The following is a 23921-nucleotide window of genomic DNA, read 5'->3' as shown; positions in this document are numbered from 1 at the left end:
CCAGGTTTATCATTTATCAGCACTACATTCCACTTCAGGAAGCCTGGCCACTGTCTATATTATTTATCAATGTAAGATTTTCCTATGCTCAACAATTAAAGAGTAAGAGAGGAAACCACAGATTACCAGAGAGCAGTGGAAAGCCCACAGAGCGGGCTATATAATGACTGGGTCCCAACCTGATGTAAAACTCAGAGCACCTACCTGCTATACAGCTCAGAACTTTTAGCTGCTCTACAGCTCGGAACATCTACCTGCTGCAAAGACACTCACATAAAGGACAGAGAAGAACTATGGACAACACAAGAGCCACTATGGTGAGGACCACTTTAATGACCCCTATTTCTTTTCAGATTTCTTTATTAGACATTACTCAAACTATGCAAAATTAAGAGGGACCCTGTCATTACTCTTTTTATCATATTATTTCAAATTATAAGCCAGGTCAGCAAAATAATTAACTAAAGAACTAAATATAACATTTGCAAATATACTCTTCTTTCTCTTTATATATGTTTTTTAATGTTTAGAACTAAATATAACATTTTAAAAAATATTCTTCTTTATATTTTCTTTTTTTATGCTCAGAACTAAATATATAATTTTCAAAAATATTCTTCCATTTATGTTGATTAATTATGAGTTGTCAATTAACTGAAGCACAGCACAAAAGCTGTGCTGTATATAATCTGATTGTCCAGTTTCTCTGCTTGTGCATCCCTAATCAAAACTGTACTGAGTGAATAGTAATTTAAAGGTAATTTTAACAAAATTGGTCAATGTTCTTTTCTTTAATTTGTGTTATCAGATTTGATTTAACTAAGAAAAAAAAGCAGAGACACATTCAGAATACATTGAAAAAAAAAAGACAAAATATTCATATACATCAGTCTAGCATTAGAAAGGATTTAATATCTGTATTAGGAGTTTCTTTCTTCTGGTATTCATATATTTGACATTTATTTTTAACCAATTTTGCTTGGTAGAAACATGATTGCCTGGAACTGAATGCTCCATAGCAATTTACTAAAATGCAGTTTCTATTATTGTTTTCTGCTTTTTGACTGACCAAATGACCAAAATTGTAGTGGGGCTAGCTTAGAAGCACTTAAAGGCTGGGATTATTTTGTTGGATTTTTACTGCAATTTTGGTTGCTTCAAACTGGGAAATCATGCAAAATGTGGCAGATGATCTTTAATTATGGAATTTTCCGCAGAAAAAACTTTTCACAAAAAATATTTTTATCTACAACTCCATTTAAACATATTTTTTTTGGCGACCAGATAACTATTTATTATTTACAGATTTCGATCCAGTGGAGTTGCGTTAGTAAAGTTGTTTACTAGCAAAATTGTAGTGGGGCTAGCTTAGAAGCACTTAAAGGCTGGGATAATTTTGTTGGATTTTTACTGCAATTTTGGATGCTTCAAACTGGGAAATCATGCAAAATGTTGCAGATGATCTTTAATTGTGGAGTGTTCTGTAGAATAAACTTTTCACAAAAAAATATTTTTATCTGCAACTCAAATCAAACATATTTTTTGTGATCAGATAACGATTTAATTTTTAATCCAGTGGAGTTGCTTTAATAAAGAGTAAATGTTGTTCACTAGCAAAGGGAATTAACAATTTGCAAAGTGCAAAGTAAGTAAATAAGGTTAACCTCTGGTCACTTCGAGTACTCAATTATGAGTGATGGAAGTTGAAAAATCGGGCTTTTTGTTATTAGGTTGAGGTAAATAAACCTAGTTATATCTTATTTACTAAGCTCAGCAAACATTCATTTTGCCACGTGAACAGCCTCTGTTCAATAGGAAATGACCCAATTGTGTTGTAAATTATACATCATTAACTGGTCTTTATTTGTTTCTCCCAGATTCAGCTCACTGTGCTGGTTTTGCTTCTGGGAGACTCCCTATTGATCCCTATTGCAGCTGTGGATCCCAATCACCAGAAGAAAGGAGGGTGTCCGCCTGTTACAAAGTTCCCCTCATCAGTGAAAGTTAATCTGAACATTAATGGACAGGATGCTACCGCCATGGGTGGTGATGTGAGGAAACGTTCCATCTCTCCATGGGAGTACAGGTAACTCTTTACTTCTGCCATCTATGAAAAAAATGTATTAGGAGACAGATATAGAGATAGTGTGTGCAGCTTTTTTCTAAATGGGTAGTTCACATTTGCTTAGGTTTTCAAAGTTTGGAAAGTGAATAATTAGGAAGATGTTTGCTTTAAGTAAAACTTTTGCACTTAACTTTAAATACCCCAAATTATTTAGAGCTTAATATTCCATTGCAATAAGCAAATGGGAGCTCTTCTACCTGCCAAAATATTGGTATTTCTATTCAGTTAGTCCTAAGATTTATACTGCCTGCCACACAACACAAGTTATATAAAAACGCAGATGCTTCCATTAAATAGAATTTAAAATTGTAAAAATGTATCTAAAACTTTAAAATAATATTGCCACGAAACAACTTTTTTTAGGCTTTATTATATTTCTAGTTTTGTAAATGTCCACCTAAAGAGACACTATAAATCAAGTTAAAAAAAGAACAAAATGAAAAGTATGAATACATTTTTTTTCTGCACTTCAAAAATCCTGAAAGAAAGCAGCTATACCAATCCAGTCTGTACATAGAGGTTCCTTTTCTAAAGAGAAATAAACAATTTACTTTTCAAGGCAATTTACTCCACAGCTTAATGATTTAGGTGAAGTGTTGCTGACTTCCATCATCCAATCATGTGAAAGCAAATTGCTGTTTTTTATTTTCCTTGCATGTGATTGGGTATTCTTTGCAAAGTGAAATTTCACCACATTCTCTAAGCTTAGGGGAAAATTGAAAATTCTATTGCAAGGTGACTAACTGTTTTTTGGTCTTCTCCTCAGCTCAGTAAAATGTATTCAAGTTGTGATTTTAGCCAAGTTGCCATTAGACCCAGATACCATTAGAAGTTCTCTGATTGACTTTAATTGTTGTTTAAGGTCACCCCATAATGGCTTACAATGCATGCTTTTTTCTTGCCTGCAGCTATGATGTAAACCACAATCGATACCCCTCTACAATTGCTGAGGCCAAGTGTCTCCATACAGGATGTTTGGATGCAGAGGGTAATGTGGACATCAACCTGAACTCGGTTCCCATCAGACAAGAGATCCTGGTCATCCATCGGGAGATGAAACGCTGTGTCTCCACCTTCAAGCTGGAGAAGAAGATGGTCACTGTTGGCTGCACCTGTGTCCGGCCCATGGTCCAGGAGCAATAACACAGAACAAGAGTGATATTACTGGACTCTGCTATAACATGCCAGCCATACAGAGTTCTCTAAAAGAGAAGGGCAAACCCTCTAACATGACCCACTCCCCGTGGTAGAAAAAGTTCCACTCCTAAAATAATTTTAATGTACTTGAAATATATCTAAAGCCAAAGTTTTGGATAGAGTAAGGAATCAACTCCTGTCAACTTTTTTTTCCTCTTTGTGTCCCATTGGGGAGATTTCCCTTTACCACAACAGGAAATAAGGAGAAATCTCTCCAAACTAATTAAAATCCTCTGTTAGGATAACGCCAAGGTCGCGGGTTCGGTCCCCGTACGGGCCACCAAAAAAAAAAAAAATCCTCTGTTACATACTTGCCACTGGAAAAAGGGTCCTAAATGAAGGATTTCACATCTTTTACTCTAACAACTTAAAATATTAGATTATTCCATTACTTTCTTTTCTGGATAATGGATAATGGTGGCAATGGACCAGGACAAATAGAGAGAGTTAATCTCCCCACCAACATAAATAAAAACTTGGCAGAGGTTCCAACCAAAAAACAAAAAGAAGTGGCTTTGGATACACTTTACCTCTCAAGTGATTTATTCAGAAAAGTAAAGAGAAGCTCAATTACAAAGTATTCTGTAATATACAAAGTGTACCATGTTGGAGGGCTGAGTAGGGAAGGTAGGCACTATACCTGGTCCTTATAATGAAGAAGTTTGAAGTAATTTGGAAGTTACCTGTTAAACACCTAACATAGGTCTGGGTGCCCTAGTATCCTTTGCATCGTGAATTTGCTGCTTATGATAAATTTCATATACGTTACCATGATAGCACAAGGAGTTTAGGTTGTGAGAAAGTTTAGTGTGAACAATCATTCAACTTCCAAATTACTCTAAGCTTTATAACTAGAGAGGAAACATACATAGCTGGTGTTATGTATTTCTCAATCCTAGTCCTTTGCAGAATATCATATACTCAATGACAGGTGCAGTTTAAATAGATCATGTCACCCAACTACATTGTAGGCTTGACCAGTACATTGAAGCATATTACCTATTTATCCCACTAGTTGTCTCCTGTCTGCTGTGATGAGGCATGTTCCTAGCGATATGAAAAAAACGAGAACAAGATGGCCACCAGTGACAGGTTCTACCGAACTGGGCATTTGTTTGTATTATAAATTGCCAGTGATTTATAGGATCAGTAGCACTGAATAAGTGTGGTTAATTTTGTAGCAATGTATGTTGCAAATTTTATAGTAACTGTACTTTAAACTATGTATTTATGTATTTTATATATTTATATCTTCTTATAGGATAGCTACACTTTATTTATTTGTTATAATATAAAAAAATAAAAGAAGTAAAAGAAAGCTGAATGCTGTAAATTCATCTTCATAATAAATGTTACTATTAATTCAAAATAATAAAATATTAGTAAAGCTCTTTTAAAGCGATTGTAAAGTCTAATTTTTTTTCCCTAAAAAAATAACAAACATGTTATACTTACCTGCTCCATTGTAGAGGATTTGCACAGAGCAACCCTCATCCTCCTCTTCTTGGGTCCCTGTTCTGCTCTCATGGCCCCCACTCCTGTTCAGTGCCCCCACAGCAAGCAGCTTGGATGGAGTGGAAGTGGACACTAGTGGCAACCTGTGAAGCTTTGGTGAACTCCATGCCCAAGAGGGTTAAGGCAGTGCTGGAAAATAATGCTGGCCACACAAAATATTGATGCTTTGAGCCCAATTTTTTAATTTTTACTTTTGTTGCCAGCGGTTTAGACATTAACCACTTTACCACTAGAGCATTTTGCTGTCTTACGTCTGAGCCACTTTTTGCGATTCGGCGCTGTGCGAATTTAACTGACAATTGCGTGGTCCTGCGACGCCATACCCAAACGAAATTTACGTCCTTTTTTCCCCACAAACAGAGCTTTCTTTTGGTGTTATTTGATCACCTGTGCGATTTTTACTTTTTGCGCTATAAACAAAAAAAGAGCGTAAATTTTGAAAAAACAACAATATTTTTCACATTTTGTTATATGAAATTCCCCCCAAAAAAATGTAAAAATCAAATTTTTTTTTAATTTTTGGCCAATTTGTTTTCTGCTACATATGTTTGGTAAAAAAATTCACAATAAGCGTATGTTGATTGGTTTGCGCAAAAGTTATTGCGTTTACTAACAAAGGGAAAGATTTCTGTCATTTTTGGTGTTTTTTTTTTAACGCGTAATGGCGGCGATCTGCGATTTTTTTGCGGGACTGCGACATTGCGGCGGACAGATCGGACCCTTGACTGACATTTTTGACACTTTTGGGGGTACCAGTGACATTACTGCAGTAATCAGTGCTATATATATGCACTGTTACTGTAAAAGTGACACTGGCAGGGAAGGGGTTAATTTTATTGGAGAGGGAGGGGTTAATGTATGCCTGGTGCTTACTGGCATGTGGGGGGGGGGGGGGTGACTGAGTGACACAGGGACAGATCGGAGTGTTCAGCTATACTGAACACTCCGATCTGTCACTCCCTGTCACTTGGGAGATCCACCCGCTTGTGTTTACACAGGCGGGCGGATCTCCACACTAGATCCCCGACGTTCGGGGCAGAGCAGCGGCGATCGCCGCTGCTCCTCCACTGGCCCAACTCCTGCTGTGACTGAATACAGCGGGAGCGAGCCTCCGGCGGTGCGCGAGCGCCGCCCACAAGGGGGAGTGTCTGACGACGTAGGTCTACGTCGTCAGACGATAACAAGCCACTTTGTCGCAGTAGTACTACGGTACTCAGTGGCAAAGTGGTTAATGGTTGTGTGTTGAGTTATTTTGAGGGGACAGCAAATTTACACTGTTACACAAGCTGTACACTCACTTCTTTACATTGTAGCAACGTGTAATTTCTTCAATGTTGTCACATGAAAAGACATAATAAAATATGTACAAAAATGTGAAGGGTGTACTAACTTTTGTGAGATACTGTATATGTAATCAATAAAATCAGGCATGATATAAACACAGGAAAAACACTGTTCTCTAATATTATGCCCAAGCCCCGCCCAGCGTGATAATGTCACTGCCCACCTGACATGTAGCGCCCAATTGGCTTTCTCAAAGGATCTAATTCTGTATTGCTTTTCTTTTGATATAAATTAAAGGATCTCTCCCCACAAAAGTGATATTTTAGTCATAGGTGGAGCCCAGTGGTCTGAGTCAGCCCCTGAGTTTTAAAGGGTTATTTCACCTTTAAAAAAATGTACTGTGAAGGCAAGGGGTCGGAAAAGTTTAAAAAACATTTTGCAGCTTAGAAAAATGGAGCTGAGCTTATACGCCATACCTAGAGGCCAAGCTTCCCCGAAGCCTGGTCAAAAAAATAACATAAAGAGTGAAAAATCCTGCCAATGGGTTTGGCTTGGGGTAAATTATATTTCACATTTTTTGCAGAAAAGAAAAACATGTTACTTTCTGAAAAGAAAAACATTAATGCAGTTACTCTCCATTCACACTGGTACGACTTGTCAGGCGACTTGGTCAGCCTGACAAGTCATGCACCGTCGCGTCCCATAGTGTAGTACAGGAACGGTTCTAATAGGAGCGACACAAGTCGCTCCGACTTAGAAAAAGGGTCCTGTACTACTTCGGGGTGACCTGGAGCGACTTGCATAGACATTCATTTTATGAAGTCCATGCAAGTCGTGCTGAAGTCACGGTGCACGCGACTTCACAGGTCGCCCCCTAAGTCGGAGCGCCGTAGTGTGAACCGAGCCTTAGGGATGGATGAAACTGTGATTATTTATTTTCTTTAACCACTTTAAGACCGGAAGCATTTGCCCCCTTCCTGACCAGGCCCTATTTTGCGATTCGGCACTGCGTTATTTTAACGAACAGTTGCGCGGTCGTGCGACTGTGTACCCAAATAAAATTGATGTCCTTTTTTTCCCCACAAATAGAACTTTCTTTTGGTGGTATTTGATCACCTGTGCGATTTTTATTTTTTGCGCTATAAACAAAAGAGAGCGACAATTTTGAAAAAAAAAAACAATATTTTTCACATTCTGCTATATGACATTCTCAAAAAAATTTAAATACATTTTTTTTTAACATTTTAGGCCAATTTGTTTTCTGCTACATATTTTTGTTAAAAAAATTGCAATAAGCGTATTTTGATTGGTTTGCGCAAAAGTTAATAGTCGGGAAAGATTTATGTCATTTTTTTTTTACTAGTAATGGCGGCAATCTGCAATTTTTTGTGGGACTGCGACATTGCAGTGGACAGATCGGACCCCTAACTGAAATTTTTGACACTTTTGGGGACCAGTGACATTACTACCAGTGGCGGCTGGTGAAGTTTTAAGATGGGGGAGGGGGCGCAAGACCCCGCCCTTCCATTTTGGCCCCTCCCATTTCTCAAAAGCCCCACCCCTTATATACTCCACCCATTTTGTCCCCTGTATTTTGCTTGCGTGAACAAATTCTCCCAATATATCACATATTAAGGGGTCCATCAGCACTAGTATATTCCATAATAGGGAGCAGGGGCCCTATTATGGGATGTACTGTGAGAGACACCCTATTATGGGATACACTGACTGAGAGTGGCACAAACCCCACAGTACAGACCCCCCCAGCACAAACCCCTCAAGCACAAACCCCTCAAGCACAAACCCCCTAGCACAAACCCCACAGTACAGGCCCCCTAGCACAAACCCCACAGTACAGGCCCCCTAGCACAAACCCCACAGTACAGGCCCCCTAGCACAAACCCCACAGTACAGACCCCCTAGCACTAATCCCACAGTACAGGCCCCCTAGCACAAACCCCACAATACAGGCCCCCTAGCACAAACCCGACAGTACAGACCCCCTAGCACAAACCCCACAGTACAGACCCCCTAGCACAAACCCCACAGTACAGTCCCCCTAGCACAAACCCCACAGTACAGGCCCCCTAGCACAAACCCCACAGTACAGACCCCCTAGCACAAACCCCACAGTACAGACCCCCTAGCACTAATCCCACAGTACAAACCCACTAGCACAAACCCCACAGTACAGGCCCTCTAGCACAAACCCCACAGTACAGACCCCCTAGCTTTAATCTCACATTACAGACCCCCTAGCACAAACCACACAGTACAGGCCCCCTAGCACAAACCCCACAGTACAGGCCCCCTAGCACAAACCCCACAGTACAGACCCCCTAGCACAAACCCCACAGTACAGACCCCCTAGCTTTAATCCCACAGTACAGATCCCCTAGCACAAACCCCACAGTGCAGGCCCCCTAGCACAAACCCCACAGTACAGGCCCCCTAGCACAAACCCCACAGTACAGTCCCCCTAGCACAAACCCCACAGTACAGTCCCCCTAGCACAAACCCCACAGTACAGACCTCCTAGCACAAACCCCACAGTACAGGCCCCCTAGCACAAACCCCACAGTACAGGCCCCCTTTCAATGCAGTGACCAGCGTACGTCAATATGTAGCTGTCAGTATATTGCAGTCAGTATATTGCAGTCAGTATGTAGCTGTCAGTATATTTCAGTCAGTATGTAGTATGTCTCTGTTGGTGTCTCGGCCTCCATAGGTCACTCTAAACATATAAATTTGTAGCAGTCTATAGCAGTCAGTCAGTATGTAGCAGTCAGTATATTGCAGTCAGTCAGTTTGTAGCAGTCAGTATATAGCAGTGAGTATATGGCAATCAGTCAGTATATAGCAGTGAGTATATAGCAGTCAGTAAGTATATAGCAGTCAGTATCTAGTAGTCAGTATATTGCAGTGAGTATATAGAAGTCAGTATATAGCAGTCAGTACGTAGCAGTGAGTATATAGCAGTCAGTATATACAAGTCAGTATATAGCAGTCAGTACGTAGGAGTCAGTATATAGAAGTCAGTATATTGCAGTGAGTATATAGAAGTCAGTATATAGCAGTCAGTATATAGAAGTCAGTTTATTGCAGTGAGTATATAGAAGTCAGTATATAGCAGTCTGTATGTAGCAGTGAGTATATAGCAGTGAGTATATAGGAGTCAGTATATAGCAGTCAGTACGTAGCAGTCAGTATTTAGAAGTCAGTATATTGCAGTTAGTATATTGCGGTCAGTATATTGCAGTCAACATATAGCAGTTAGAGCATTGCAGTCAGTCAGTATGTAGTAGTCAGTATATTGCAGTGGGTATATAGCAGTCATTATGTAGCAGGCAGTCAGTATATAGCAGTCAATATATAGCAGTCAGTCGGTATGTAGCAGTCAGTCTATAGCAGTCAGTCTCGGCAGTCAGTAGCAGTCAGTATATATCTGTCAGTATATTGCAGTCAGTCATTATATAGCAGTCAGAATATTGCAGTGGGCATATAGCAGTCAGTGAGTATATACAGTAGCAGTCAGTATATTGCAGTCAGGCAGTATAATGCAGTCAGTGAGTATATAGCAGTCAGTATCTAGCAGTCAGTATATTGCAGTGAGTATATAGCAGTCAGTACCTAGCAGTCAGAATATTGCAGTGAGTATATAGAAGTCAGTATATAGCAGTCAGTATGTAGCAGTGAGTATATAGAAGTCAGTAAATTGCAGTTAGTATATTGCAGTCAGTATATTTCAGTCAGTGAGTATATAGCAGTATATAGCCCTGGCTCCATAGGTCACTCTGATCATATATGGGACATTATTCTGCTTTGCTTACCTGTTTGTTAGCAGGAATAGGCTCCAGTCCAGTCCAGACTCCAGAAATTTGTCTGGGAGTAGGCGGGTAAGTCTGGGCCGACTCGGTCACTCCAGCCCGACACACTCCGGACCAGGCCGACACACTCCGGGCGGTCACTCCAGGCCGACACACTCCGGACCAGGCCGATAACACACTGTGGTCACTGCACTCCAGGTCAGGTCACCAGCGCCGGTCTCACGCCACGCAGCTTCTTGCCGAATGCCGATGCCCGAATGACAGTCGTGCGAACTGAAAGAATGGCGCGTTCACAGTGGTACGTACGGTCGGACGTCCTACTCCAGTGCTCCAAATGAGGCTGCTCTCCTCAGGCTCTCACTCAGACTGCGCCGGCGGGCAGGAAGGACGTGACGCCGGGGTGGTGCACCGCCCCCATATGTCACGTGACCCCAGGACCGTCCCGGGATGTCCTCCTGTGATTGGTCCAGGCTGGAGTCTGGACCAATCACAGCCAGGAGTCCAGGAAAGTGGGGAGTGTCGGGGCGCATTGCTCTGCGCCCCGATGACCCCCAGAAGGCCACCAATCGGCGCCTGTGTCTGCCTCACGTGGGAGGCAAAACCCCACCCCCCCCCATACCCAGCACTAGGTCCGGTGCCCCGAGTGCGCTAAAAATTTACTTTTTTTTTTCTTTTTTTAGGGGGGGGGGGGGGCTGCGCCCCCTATCGCCCGGCCACCACTGATTACTACAGTAATCAGTGCTAAAAATATGCACTGTTACTGTAATAATGACACTGGCAGGGAAAGGGGTAACAATATGGGTGATCAAGGGGTTAAATGTGAGCCTAGGGGAGTGATTCTAACTGTGGGGGGCATGGCTTGTGAAATGACCATAGAGACATGTGATCCTACATAGATGGATCACATGGGCTCTATGATAATTCCAGGGAGAACAACGATGAGCTGTGTTTACAACAGCTGACCGTTCTTCTCTCTCAGCGGGGAGCGATCACAGGTGTCAGACGGCAATCGGAGCCATCTGCCCTATGCATTGGCTTCCCCACTGACGAGCCGGGTGGGATCGCGCCACCGGGGGCGCGCGCTCGCCCCCTAGCTTCCCGCGCGCGACCGACATAGACCTCCGTCGGTTTGCACAGGAGAGCCACCCTGTCATAGTAAATAGGCGGCGGGTGGTCGGGAAGTGGTTAACTGACAATTGCGCGGTCGTGCGACACTGTACCCAAATAAAGCAGATGTCCTTTTTTCTCCACAACTCCAAAATTTTGAAAAAAAAAACCATATATATATTTTTATATATGTATATTTATAAAACGAAATTCTTCATCAATTTAGGCCAATTTATATTCCGTCACATATTTTTGGTAACAAAAAAATCACAATAAGCGTATATTTATTGGTTTGCGCAAAAGTTATAGTGTCTACAAACTATGGACTTTTTATTTTTTTATTGTTTTTAACAGTAATGGGGGCGATCTGTGATTTTTAGTGGGACTGAGACATTGCGGCCGACAATTCTGACACTTGGGGGTTTAATTGCTAAAGCTAGAGAGAGCAAAATTAAACACAATTCTGCAAAGAAACCAACCAGCTTCTAACCTCATCTTGTTTAATTAAGCTTTAGCAATAAATCCTGGAACCTGATCGGGTTCTTTGCAGAATTATGACAAATTTTGCCCTCTCTTGCCGACCGCCCGCTGCACATATACTGCAGCAGACTGGCTCGGCTGCGCTAATCAACACATGGGTACGTCGGTTCGCTTGAGCGGTGCTGGGGGGGTGGCAAGCGCACGCCGGCGGCATGCTCCTGCCCCCACTAGGCAGCAAGGATGTTAATCCATGGGATCGGCAGCTGCGATTGCCGCCAGGCACCCGCGATCGCTCCCCGCTGAGAGAGAAGGACGGTCTCCTGTTGTAAGCACAGCTGACCGTTCTCTCTGAAATGCTCACAAAGCGCCTGTGATCCTTCTATATAGGATCACAGGTCTCTATGATCACTTCACAAGTCCCCCCCACAGTTAGAAAGCACTCCCTAGGCTCACACTTAAACTTTTTATCACCTCTGGGTTAACCTCTTCCTTGACAGTGTCATTAGTCAGGTAAGAGTGCATATTTTAGTACTGATTACTGTAGTAATGTCACTGGTCCCCCCAAAAGTGTCAAAAATGTCAGTTAGGTGTCCGATCTGTCCGCCACAATGCGCAGTCTCGCTAAAAATCACAGATCGCCGCCATTACTAGTAAAAAAAGTTAAATAAATGAAAATTACATAACTCTTTGCCCTAGTTTGTAGACGCGATAACTTTTGCGCAAACCAATCAAAATACACTTATTGTGATTTTTTTTTACAAAAAATATGTAGCAGAATACAAATTGGCCTAAAAGAAAGAAAGGTTTAGATTTTTACATTTTTTTTTTGGGAATGTTATATAGCACAAAATGAAAAATATAGTTTTTTTTTTCAGAATAGTCGCTCTTTTTCTGTTTATAGCGCTCAACTGGTAACCTGTAGAAATTTCTAAAGCGTCGTCTATGGAGATTTTTAAGTACCAAAGTTTGTCACCATTCCGTGAGTGTGCGCAATTTTAAAGCATGACATGTTACATATCAATTTACTCGGCATAACATTATCTTTCACATTATAGAGAAAAAATTGGGCTAGTTTTTTAAAGTTTTCTTATTTTTTAAATCAAAGAAGTGCATTTTTTCCAAAACAAAATTGTGTTTGTAAGACCGCTGCACAAATACGTTGTGACATAAAGTATTGCAATGATCTCTGATTTTTTCTGTAGGGTCTCTGCTACAAAAAAAATATATAATGTTTGGAGGTACTAAGTCATTTTCTAGCAAAAAATACTGATTTTAACTTGCAAACAAGTGTCAAAAATAGGCTTGGTCCTTAAAGCGTAGCTCCACTTTTGTTGAGAAAAAAACATTACCCTCTGGGTGATCTCTGTACATTGCAGGGATTATAACAAACTTTGTTGCAGATTCCTACCTTTTGTTATTCTGAAGAAATCATTGTTTGTTTCTCTGTGCCTCTGTGCTGAGTGGGTCAAATGGGAGTGGTTTCATAATTATCTATCAGCTGTGGCAGCTGCAGGACACTAATGAGGAAATCTGCCAGGCGTGTATACCTTTAGACGTGTTCCTATTAGAAGTATCTCACCAAAAATTACATTTTTGTTGCAGGGGATGCCAGAAATCTGACTTGTTTCTTAAGCAGGCTTCTGGGAAAATTAGTGAGCCAATCACACAAGCAGGAAATGATGTTTCTGGGGTGCGGTCAGTATACATTCTGTGTACAGAACAGCTCCAGGTAGCCATATTGCATTGCAATTTCAGAAAATACAGCAGCTGCAAATTGAAAAGAAAAGGTAATTTTTGATAACATTCAATTACAATATGACTTGTGTCGCAATTGTATACGCTATATTGTTTTTCCTTTATTTGCTGTTTTTTCCCCCCACAAAAGTGGAGTTACCCTTTAAGTGCTTAACCACTTGCTACCCACCTGCTGTCAATTTACGGTGGAGCGGTGCAACTATTGTTCTGGGGCGCCGTCATATGACGGTGCCCCAGAATTGTCTCTCTCGCACACCAGCAGGGGCGCGAAGTGCGGCGATCGTGGCCACGCCGTGTTGCTAGGACACGGCATGACCCCGATCTCGGTAAAGAGTCAATGACATGACTCTTTACCCATGTGATCGGCTGTGTCCATTCACAGCCGGTCACATGTAAATGAGGATGTGCCGTTATTTGTCTCTCCTCGCCTCACACTGTCAGAGTGTGAGGCGAGGAGAGCCGATCAGCGGCTCCTCCTCATAGGGGAGAGAAAAACATGTAATCAGGGCACTGATTACAGAAGTGAAATCAAGTGACAATCAGTACCCACAGTGCCCACCATCAGTGCCCAAAATCAGTGCCCATAGTGCTGCCAGTCAGTGCCCATCAGTGCCTGCTCATCTAAGCACTGACTGGCTGCACTATGGGCATTGATAGTTGGCACTGATGGTGCTGCCGATCAGTGCCGCCCATCAGCGTTCATCGATGCTGCCCGTCAGTGCCCATCAGTGCTGCCCGTCAGTGCCCATCAGTGCCACCTCTCAGTGCCCATCAGTGCCACCTTTCAGTGCCCATCAGTGCCGCCTGTCAGTGATCATTAGTGCCGCCTGTCGGTGCTCATCAGTGCCGACTATCAGTGCCACCTATCAGTGCCCATAAGTGCCACCTCATCAGTGCCCATAAGTGCCACCTCATCAGTGCCCATAAGTGCCACCTCATCAGTGCCCATCAGTGCAGCCTATCAGTGCCCATCAGTGCCGCCTCATCAGCGCACATCAGTGAAGGAGAAAAATTATTTATTTTCAATATTTATTCGCAGAAAATAAGAAAAACTTTTTTTTTTTTTTTAATTTTCTGTCTTTTTTCTTTTTTTTTTTTTGTAAGAAATAAATAATAAATAAATAAAAATAAATAGAAATAAATAAACCCAGCTGTGATTAAATACCACCTAAAGAAAGCTCTATTTGTGTGAAAAAAATGATAAAAATGTCATTTGGGTACAGTGTAGCATGACCGCGCAATTGTCATTCAAAATGTGAGAGCGCTGAAAGCTGAAAATTGGCCTGGAGAGGAAGGGGGTGAAAGTGCACTGTATAGAAGTGGTTAAGCAAATTAGCCCATTATTCCTTACCTTACCCTAACATAACAATTAGGCATACCCTGAGCCTTTAACAATTCTGTTTTTGCAGCTGCTGACTTTTAATTTTTTCACAGAAGACTGGAGCTCCTTTTTAACCTGAACCTAACATTTAAACCTTTAACTTGACCATAACCGCTAAACCTCGGATCCCAACCCTAAACGCAATGTTCCCCCTAACACTAGACTAACCAAATTTACTTTGCCTTTGTTAAAAGTATTGGACCAGCTGGCAGCAGGGATGGTAACAAAGTCACCCAGTCCCTGAACCAATAAAAAAGCAGCACTGGGTTTTGTTTCCGATAGTCCTCTTGTGTCATTTCATACATATTACAATGTATTTCTTTTTTTTAGTTTTGGATACATCAAGGAAGTGCCTTTCCAGATTTATTTTATTGCTGTCTGTGTCACCTCTGGGAAGTTTCCCTTTCTCTGTTTGTCCTGCTGATCATTATCTTTACTTCCTCTAATCATGTGAAAAGGAGATTCCTATTTTGTTCCTATTTTGTTGTTGTTCTTCTGTAGATGATTTGGTGTTCGGAGAACACAGGGGAGTTTATTTGCTAAAACTGGAGAGTGCAAAATCTGACGCAGCTCTGAATAGAAACCAATCAGCTTCCAGGTTTTATTGTCAAAGCTAATTGGACAAGGTGAAGTTAGAAGCTGATTGGCTGCCATGCAGATTTTGCACTTTCCAGTTTTAGTAAAGCAACCCCAGGCTCTCTTAACCACTTAAGAACCGCCCTATAGCAGATATACAGCCGTTCTGTGCAGAAACGTTTATATACAGTATCTCACAAAAGTGAGTACACCCCTCAGGTTTTTGTAATTATTTTATTATATCTTTTCATGTGACAACACTGAAGAAATGACACTTTGCTACAATGTAAAGTAGTGAGTGTACAGCTTGTATAACTGTGTAAATTTGCTGTCCCCTCAAAATAACTCAACACACAGCCATTAATGTCTAAACTTTTGGCAACAAAAGTGAGTACACCCCTAAGTAAAAATGTCCAAATTGGGCCCAATTAGCCATTTTCACTCCCCACTGTCATGTGACTTGTTAGTGATACAAGATCCCAGGTGTAAATGGGGAGCAGGTGTGTTAAATTTTGTATTGTTCCCTGTCTCTCTCTCATCCTGGTCACTGGAAGTTCAACATGGCACCTCATGGCAAAGAACTCTCTGAGGATCTAAAAAAAAGAATGGTTGCTCTACATAAAGATGGCTTAGGCCTATTAGAAGATTGCCAAGACTCTGAAACTGAGCTGCAGCATGGTGGCAAAGACCATACAGTGGTTTAACAGGACAGGTTCCACTCAGAACAGGCCTCGCCATGGTCGACCAAAGAAGCTGAGTGCACGCTCTCAGTGTCATATCCAGAGGTTGTCTTGTCTTGAAATAGACGTATGAGTGCTGCCAGCATTGCTGCAGAGGTTGAAGGGATGTGGGGTTCAGCCTGTCAGGGCTCAAACCATATGCCGCACACTACATCAAATTGGTCTGCATGGCTGTCGTCTCAGAAGGAAGCCTCTTCTAAAGATGATGCACAAGAAAGCCCACAAACAGTTTGCTGAAGACAAGCAGACTAAGGACGTGCATTACTGGAACCATCTCCTGTGGTCTGATGAGACCAAGATACACTTATTTGGTTCAGATGGTGTTAAGCATGTGTGGCAGAAACCAGGTGAGGAGTACAAAGACAAGTGTGTCTTGCCTACAGTCAAGCATGGTGGTGGGAGTGTCATTGTCTGGGGCTGCATGAGTGCTGCCAGGACTGGGGAGCTACAGTTCATTGAGGGAACCATGAATGCCAACATGTACTGTGACATACTAAAACCTCCCTTCGGAGACTGGGCCAAATGACAATATTCCAAACGATAACGACCCCAAACACACCTCCAAGACAACCACTGCCTTGCTAAAGAAGCTGAGGGTAAAGGTGATGGACTGGCCAAGCATGTCTCCAGACCTAAACCCTTTTGAGCATCTGTGGGGCATCCTCAAATGGAAGGTGGAGGAGCGCAAGGTCTCTAACATCCACCAGTTCTTTGATGTTGTCATGGAGGAGTGGAAGAGGACTCCAGTGGCAACCTGTGAAGCTCTGGTAAACTCCATGCCGAAGAGGGTTAAGGCAGTGCTGGAAAATAATGGTGGCCGCACAAAATATTGACACTGTGGGCCAATTTGGACATTTTCACTTAGGGGTGTACTCACTTTTGTTGCCAGCAGTTTATACATTAATGGCTGTGTGTTGAGTTATTTTGAGGGGACAGTAAATTTACACTGTTATACAAGCTGTACACTCACTACTTTACATTGTAGCAAAGTGTAATTTCTTCAATTTTGTCCCATGACAAGGTATAATAAAATATTTACAAAAATGTGAGTGGTTTACTCACTTTTGTGAGATACTGTGTAAGTGATTCTGCACTGTTTCGCGTGTGCGCCGCCGGCAGGCCGCTTTTGCTGTGAATACTCACAGCAGAAGCGGATCTGCTGGTGACGGGCTATGGATGTCCGCCGGCATCTACCAATCATCGGGCAAAGACACAGAATGAAGCACTGCTAATGTAAACAAGGCAGAGCATTGTGGAGCATTCTGACAGAGGGAAAGTGATGGATTTTGTGTCCCTGGGGAATAAAATCCATCACTTTCCTTAGTAAAAGCAGCACACAGTTTACACAAAAACACTGCCTAGCCTCACATTTAACCCTTTGATCACCTTAGATGTTTAACCCCTTCCCTGCCAGTGTCATTAGTACAGGGACAGTTTATATGTTTAGCACTATTCACTGTATTAATATCACTTGTTCTTACAAAGTGTCAGAAGTTTCAGTTAATGTCCGATTGTCCACCGCAATATCGCAGTCCCACTACAAGTCGCTGATCCTCGCCATTACTAGTAAAAAAAAAATGTAAAAAAATAAAAATTCCTGTATATATACCATAGTTTTTAGGCGCTATAACGTTTGCGCAAACCAATCAATATACTCCTATTGGGATTTTTTTTTTACCAAAAATATGTGGCAAAATACATATTGGCCAATTTTTTTCAAAATTATTATTATATTATTATTTTATTATTATATTATTATATTATTATATAAGTAACGCAGTTCCCTATCACAAAAAATGACCTGGTCATGAAGGGGGTAAATCCAGAGGTCAAGTGGTTATTCAATGACTTTTCAATATCGGTTTTCCCTATTATACATGTGGTTTATACATGGGGACAAAGTTCTCTGGGGTGGGGGCCCCAAAGCCCCCCTATGTTAAGGGCATGCAGCCCATGTAATTTTTTTAGAAATTTAGAAATTTTTTTAGAAATTTTGGTGTGGGGGAGTCCCCTTCAAATCCATACCAGACCCGAAGGGCCTGGCATGGATTTAGGAAGAGGGGGGGGGTCCATATCGTTTTTTTTCCCCAATTTTTTTGCCAGCAAATCTTTTTTTTACATTTAGCTGTTAGCGGGTTACCCCACTGACAGCTGATGACTCATCAGTTGTCAAGGATGCAGCGGCCCACTTCTTAGCAACCAGCTATTGACAGCGTTTTTTAAAGGGAAAAGAAAACACAAAACGCATCAAAAATAACATCTCAAATACAACACTTGCTTTTCTGGTGCGACTCCATTGAAGTCTATTACACGCAAAATGTGGGAAAAAATGTCCCAGACCCTTTCCAAAAATTGGCTGCAAAACGCATAGATGTGAATGTGTACCATAGGAAACCATGTTAAATGGACTGTTGTACATTTCTGCAAACTGCACTAAATAAATGCATAGGTGTGAACGCAGGGTAAGAGTGTCCATAGTATTAAATAAAGATTTGATTTCCTGGTGGCTTCCTGGTGGATTTCATGGTGTTTGTAAAACAAACACCAATGTCAATGTGACAACACACACACCCACAACTCATGAACTATTTATGAATGAAAACCAGAATGATTATTGCACAGTGACGTCTGCTAGAGATATGCAAATATAGTTTATCATTTATCAGCACTACTTTCTAGTTCAGGAAGCCTGGCCACAGATTTTCCTTCTGTTCAACAAGAAATAAGAGCGTGCTATATACACCGATGTCAGAGAGGAAACCACTCTACGTTGAAACCACAGACTTACCAGAGAGCAGTGGAAAACCCACAGAATGGGCTATATAATGCCGGGGTCCCAACCTGATGTACAACTCAGAGCACCTACCTGCTATAGAGACACTCACATACAGGACAAAGAAGAACCATGGACAACACAAGAGCCACCATGGTGAGGACAATTTTGATGATCTTTATTTATTTCTGGCTTTCTTGATTAGACATTACTCTCAAACCATGCAAGATTAAGAGGGTCCCTGTCTATACTTTTTTATCATATTAATTTAAATTGTAAGCCAGGGCAGCAAAATTATTCTGCAAATATTTTCTCACAGTGTACCACCTCTCATCTATTAAATACTCTTGAACTTGCCAAAGTTCTAATGTTGGGAAAATGTATATTTCACTTTCTGCCTGTGGAGAAATGTATATATACAATATATATAGAAATATATATGTAAAATCAGCGCTAAGATTACACAGATAACAGTGAATTCAAAGTGATAGGATAACAGTGCATAAAATCAATGCAAATCAGTAGACAAATAATTCATAAAATAATCCATAATTTACACAGATAAAAATAAAGTGACTAGTGCTCCAAAAATTTCCAAAACACGTGAATGAGAAAGTGCTTCTTTAAACAATCATGTGAAAAAATCCATTTGTGTGGTAAAGATTTTATGTGTTTACTCTGCACAATCACATGGACTCTCTGTATTGAACTTGATTCTGAATCGTTTTAATTATTACTATTTACTTATATGAATTATTTTGAATCTTTTAACCATTCACCTCAATACGAATGGATTTTTTCACATGATTGTTTAAAGAAGCACTTTCTCATTCACGTGTTTTGGAAATTTTTGGAGCACTAGTCACTTTAACTTTTATTTTATCTGCGTAAATTATGGATTATTTTATTAATTATTTGTCAACTTATTTGCTTTGATTGTATGCACTATTATCCTATCACTTTGACTTTTTGATTTTTACTTGCTTGTTATTTATTTATATATTTTGAAGGTTTATCATATTGTTTTTTTCTATTACACTTCTTGGTTTATCATATTATTATTTTAGCTTCATCACACATCTGAATAGTGTACTACCCTTTGCTTTTATATCCTATCACTTTAAATTCATTATTATCTGTGTAATCTTAGCGCTGATTTTACATATATATTCCTATATATCTTTTTACACTATATTATTCCTAGTGGTAACACTGCAAAAATTGGCTGCTATTAAGTTTTATCACACAGTTTATAATATATATATATATATATATATATATATATATATATATTTTTTTTTTTTTTTTTCTTTTACCCATTCTCCCAGCGGTTAATGCATTGGTTTATTGTTCCCATTTATATATATAAAATGTTACATCTTTGTGATTTTTCAATTGTCAGATTTTAAAATTTACCTCATCCATGACAATTTTTCTGTTGGTTAGCATGGATAATTAAAAGCCTATACAAACTTTACAAGGGTTAACATAGGTTGAAAATATATATATAAGTCCATCAAGTTCAACCAATTAAAAAATGAATGAATAAGTAAATAAATAAAAAAAAGTATATTTATATACAGCGACCCTAAACCCACAGTTAATCCAGGGGAAGGCAATAAAAGCCCTTATAAATCATGCTCTAATTTGCTCCAACAGGGAAAAACACACGTTTTCATGATCCCTGAATCAAAAATTTGTAGTGTTATTGGTGTGGTTATCGCTTGCGAAATGCATTGATTTATTGTATTGCTGTATAATATTAAATATATTATAGAGACAGAGAGAGTTAAGTTACATACACAAGAATTCCTGACATACCGATTTTTTTTTTATATTTAAGTTTTTCCTTCTCATAACTAAAAGTAACATTTTAAAAAATATGTTGTTATTTTAAGCTGAAAAAAAAAAAAAACACAAAATGTGTGCTATGATATAAATTCTGATTGTCCAGTCCCATCCCTATTGATCAAAACTATATAGAATAAATGGTAGTTTAAAGTTGATTTAAATAAAAGTATCAATGTTCTTTCCATTGATTTTTGTTAACAGACTTGATTTAACTAAAGATAAAAAACAGAGGCACATTTAAATGATATTGAAAAAAAAGACAATAACATTTTGATGCATACCTGCCAAGCATTAGAAATTATGAATAGCTGTATTAGGTCAGAGTTTCTTTTTTCTGTTCATATATTTGACATTGTTTTGCCAGTTTTGGAAGTACATCACTAGAAACTTGATTGCATGGAACTCAACACTCTATAGCAATCTAACAAATGCAGTTTCCTTTGACCGGACTTTTGATGGTTTTGTTGGATTATTACTGCAATTTTGGTTGCTTGAAACTGGAAAATCATTCAAAATGTGGCAGATAATCTTCAATTATGGAATTTCATTAGAATAAACGTTTCACGGAATTTTTTTTTTAAACTGCAACTCCGATTAAACAATTGTTTGTTGTTATAACATATTTATTTATAATTTTGCAGATTTTAATTCAGTGGGGTTGCTCTAGTAAAGGAGTCAATTCTGTTCACCTAGCAAAGTGAACGATCACTTTGCAAGGTGAAAGTAAGTAAATAAGGTAAATCTCTGTTCACTACTGTAAACACCCAAATATGTGTGATGGAAGTTAAAAAAAATTAGGCTTATTGTTATGAGGCTGAGTTAAATAACCATAGCTTTACCTTATTTACTAAGCTCAGAAAATATATATTTTTTTAAGTTAACAGTCTCTGTTCTTTTAGCAAGTCAACCCCATTATGCTGTAAATTATTATGTTATTAAGGGGTCCTGATTTTCTTCCCCCAGATTCAAATGACTGTACTGATTTTGCTCCTGGGAGACTCCCTGTTGATCCCTATTGCAGCTGTGGATCCCCATCACCTGAAGAAAGGAGGGTGTCCGCCTGTTACAAAGTTCCCCTCATCAGTGAAAGTTAGTCTGAACATTAATGGACAGGATGCTCCTGCCATGAGTGGTGATGTGAGGAAACGCTCCATCTCTCCATGGGAGTACAGGTAAATCTTTACTTCTGCCATCACTCAAAAAATAAAAATAAAAAATGCAACTATTAATTGCAAGTTTAAGAATTGTGCTTTCAGTACTTTCAGAGTAAAGTTCAAAATTACATTTTTTTTTTTTTTTTTTTATACTAGGTTAAAATCATTGCAAAAGCAAATATATGAACATGATGTTTGGAAATAAATTACCTTTAGCTTGGATGTGATGATCATTTTGAGGAAGTCTTCAGATGACAAAATGTAATTTTCTGCAGTAAAAATTTGGATACTCATCTCTCTAATGGGAATAACAAATGGCAACTTCCTTAAAGCGGAGTTCCACCCAAAAGTGGAACTTCCACTTTAGGGAGTCCTGACCCCCTGACATGCCACATTTTGCATGTCATTTTTTTTGGGGGGGGAGCGGGTACCTAGTTTTGACAGGTACCCGCTCCCACTTCCGCTCGGAGCGCCGCGGCGCCCTGAACGGAAGTTCTCCTCTCCCCCTCCCTCCCTGCAATCTTCTGGGACATGTCAGAGGTCCCAGAAGATTGCCGGCCAATCAAGACGCGCAGCGCGACTCGCGCATGCGCAGTGGGTACCCGGCTGTGAAGCCGCAAACTGTCACAGCCGGGTTCCCATACCAGTGATGCCGGCGCCAAGGGAGAGGATCGAGGCTTCGGGCGGCCGCATCGCTGGACCGGTGAGTGAATGGCTGGAACTCCGCTTTAATATGTTTACGTCAAATTTTGAAATATTTTATATTAACAATTTTTACAAAATAATGAAAATAATAAGAATGCTAAATGTTTTCTCTTTAAACATCCCTGTGATAAGGGAAGGGCTTAAAGCAGTACCAGTACCAGTACCAATTCTTTAGGTGGCTGATTTAGTTTTCTGTTTTTAGGCTTTTTTCATTTTTTTTTTTACACCTGGGGATCTGGCTAGTAACACATTCCATGTCTTAGAATGGCTCCTCCATCTTTGGAAGAGCAATAGAGACAAACTTGGGCAACAGTTGCATTTTCTGGGAAAAGTGTCAAATGGAATAGTAGATTCAAATGGACTTTACGTAACTGACTAACTAAAATCCTAACTCCAACTAACACGTTTTAAGCAGTTACAAAACAGTTTTTTTTCCCCAAGGTTTTAATTAAATAAATGAAAAATTACCATTGTTAGCACCCCACTGTCAGTGATAAATTGTTTGTCTCAACCCTATAACTGCCATTTTTGCTGGACAGCTGAATATAATTAAAAAGAAAAGAAGACAGCAGCCAAAACTTTTAGGGATTGTTAAGCTTTACTATAATAAATGTCATTAGGTTTAGATAAATGTTTTATGTTGCTAAAAGAGATTTTTCAACATGTTGGAAAAACTCTTTGCAATCTTCCTAGTCCTTCCCTTTTCTCATTGAAGAGAGAAGAATTACATTGGTGTATTAAGTGCATTGGATAGTATAAGAAGCAATGGCAGACCCGGGAACTATTATTGATGGTTAGATGTCATCCCAGCTATCATACTTAGGAACATATGTAAGCTGAACAAGCAGATGTTATAAGCTGCTTGGCTACCATGCATAGACACACCAGATTTTGCACGCCCCAGTTTTAGTAAATCAACCCCTATGTGACTTGTAGGTCAGTGACTCAATGTGTTGAAGTTGGAGGATCAGCATGACTCATTTTCAGAAAGAAAGGTCAGCAGTGCTGACCTCAGTTTCTTCTCAGCTCATTAAAATTAATTCAGCCTGAAAATTCAGCCCAGTTGCAGTGTACCCAGATACCATTAAATTTTTTTGATTGACTTAGCTTTTTGTCTGAGGTCTCTTCATATTGACTTACAATGTATGCTTTTTTCTTGCCGGCAGCTATGACGTAAATAACAATCGATTCCCCTCTACAATTGCTGAGGCCAAGTGTCTCCATACAGGATGTTTGGATGCAGAGGGTAATGTGGACATCAACCTGAACTCATTTCCCATCAAACAGGAGATCCTGGTCCTCCATCGGGAGATGAAAGGCTGTATCCCCACCTTCAAGCTGGAGAAGAAGATGGTCACTGTTGGCTGCACCTGTGTCCGGGCCATGGTCCAGGAGCAATAACATAGAACAAGAGTGATGTAACTGGACTCTGCTAGCCTGCCAGACATAGT

The 23921-nt window shown here is 40.1% G+C and overlaps 1 protein-coding gene across 2 annotated transcripts; it reads left to right on the top strand.

Moving 5' to 3' along the window:
- Positions 1–209: 209 nt before the first annotated feature.
- LOC309551560 (interleukin-17F-like) lies at positions 210–23878 on the top strand. Of its 2 annotated transcripts, none has more exons than XM_082252186.1 (3): positions 210–317; positions 21575–21783; positions 23637–23878. In XM_082252186.1, exons 1-3 carry the CDS (start codon positions 294–296, stop codon positions 23869–23871), a joined length of 468 nt encoding a protein of 155 aa, XP_082108312.1. In that variant the 5' UTR covers positions 210–293; the 3' UTR covers positions 23872–23878. The 2 variants fall into 2 exon arrangements, with proteins under 2 accessions (XP_082108312.1, XP_082108311.1); XM_082252185.1 differs by lacking the exon at positions 210–317 and adding an exon at positions 18850–18916.
- Positions 23879–23921: the final 43 nt, after the last annotated feature.

The sequence above is a fragment of the Pelophylax lessonae genome (assembly GCF_965119305.1).
Source record: "Pelophylax lessonae genome assembly, chromosome: 3".
In the NCBI taxonomy this organism is placed as follows: domain Eukaryota; kingdom Metazoa; phylum Chordata; class Amphibia; order Anura; family Ranidae; genus Pelophylax; species Pelophylax lessonae.
This window is presented reverse-complemented; position numbering and strand designations above follow the sequence as displayed.

Excerpts from the sequence above, each read along its gene's own strand:
- LOC309551560 (XM_082252186.1), top strand. The coding sequence starts at position 294 with ATGGACAACACAAGAGCCACTATG. Across the intron at positions 318-21,574 it reads ACAACACAAGAGCCACTATG|ATTCAAATGACTGTACTGAT; the intron begins GTGAGGACCACT and ends TTCTTCCCCCAG. Across the intron at positions 21,784-23,636 it reads ATCTCTCCATGGGAGTACAG|CTATGACGTAAATAACAATC; the intron begins GTAAATCTTTAC and ends TCTTGCCGGCAG.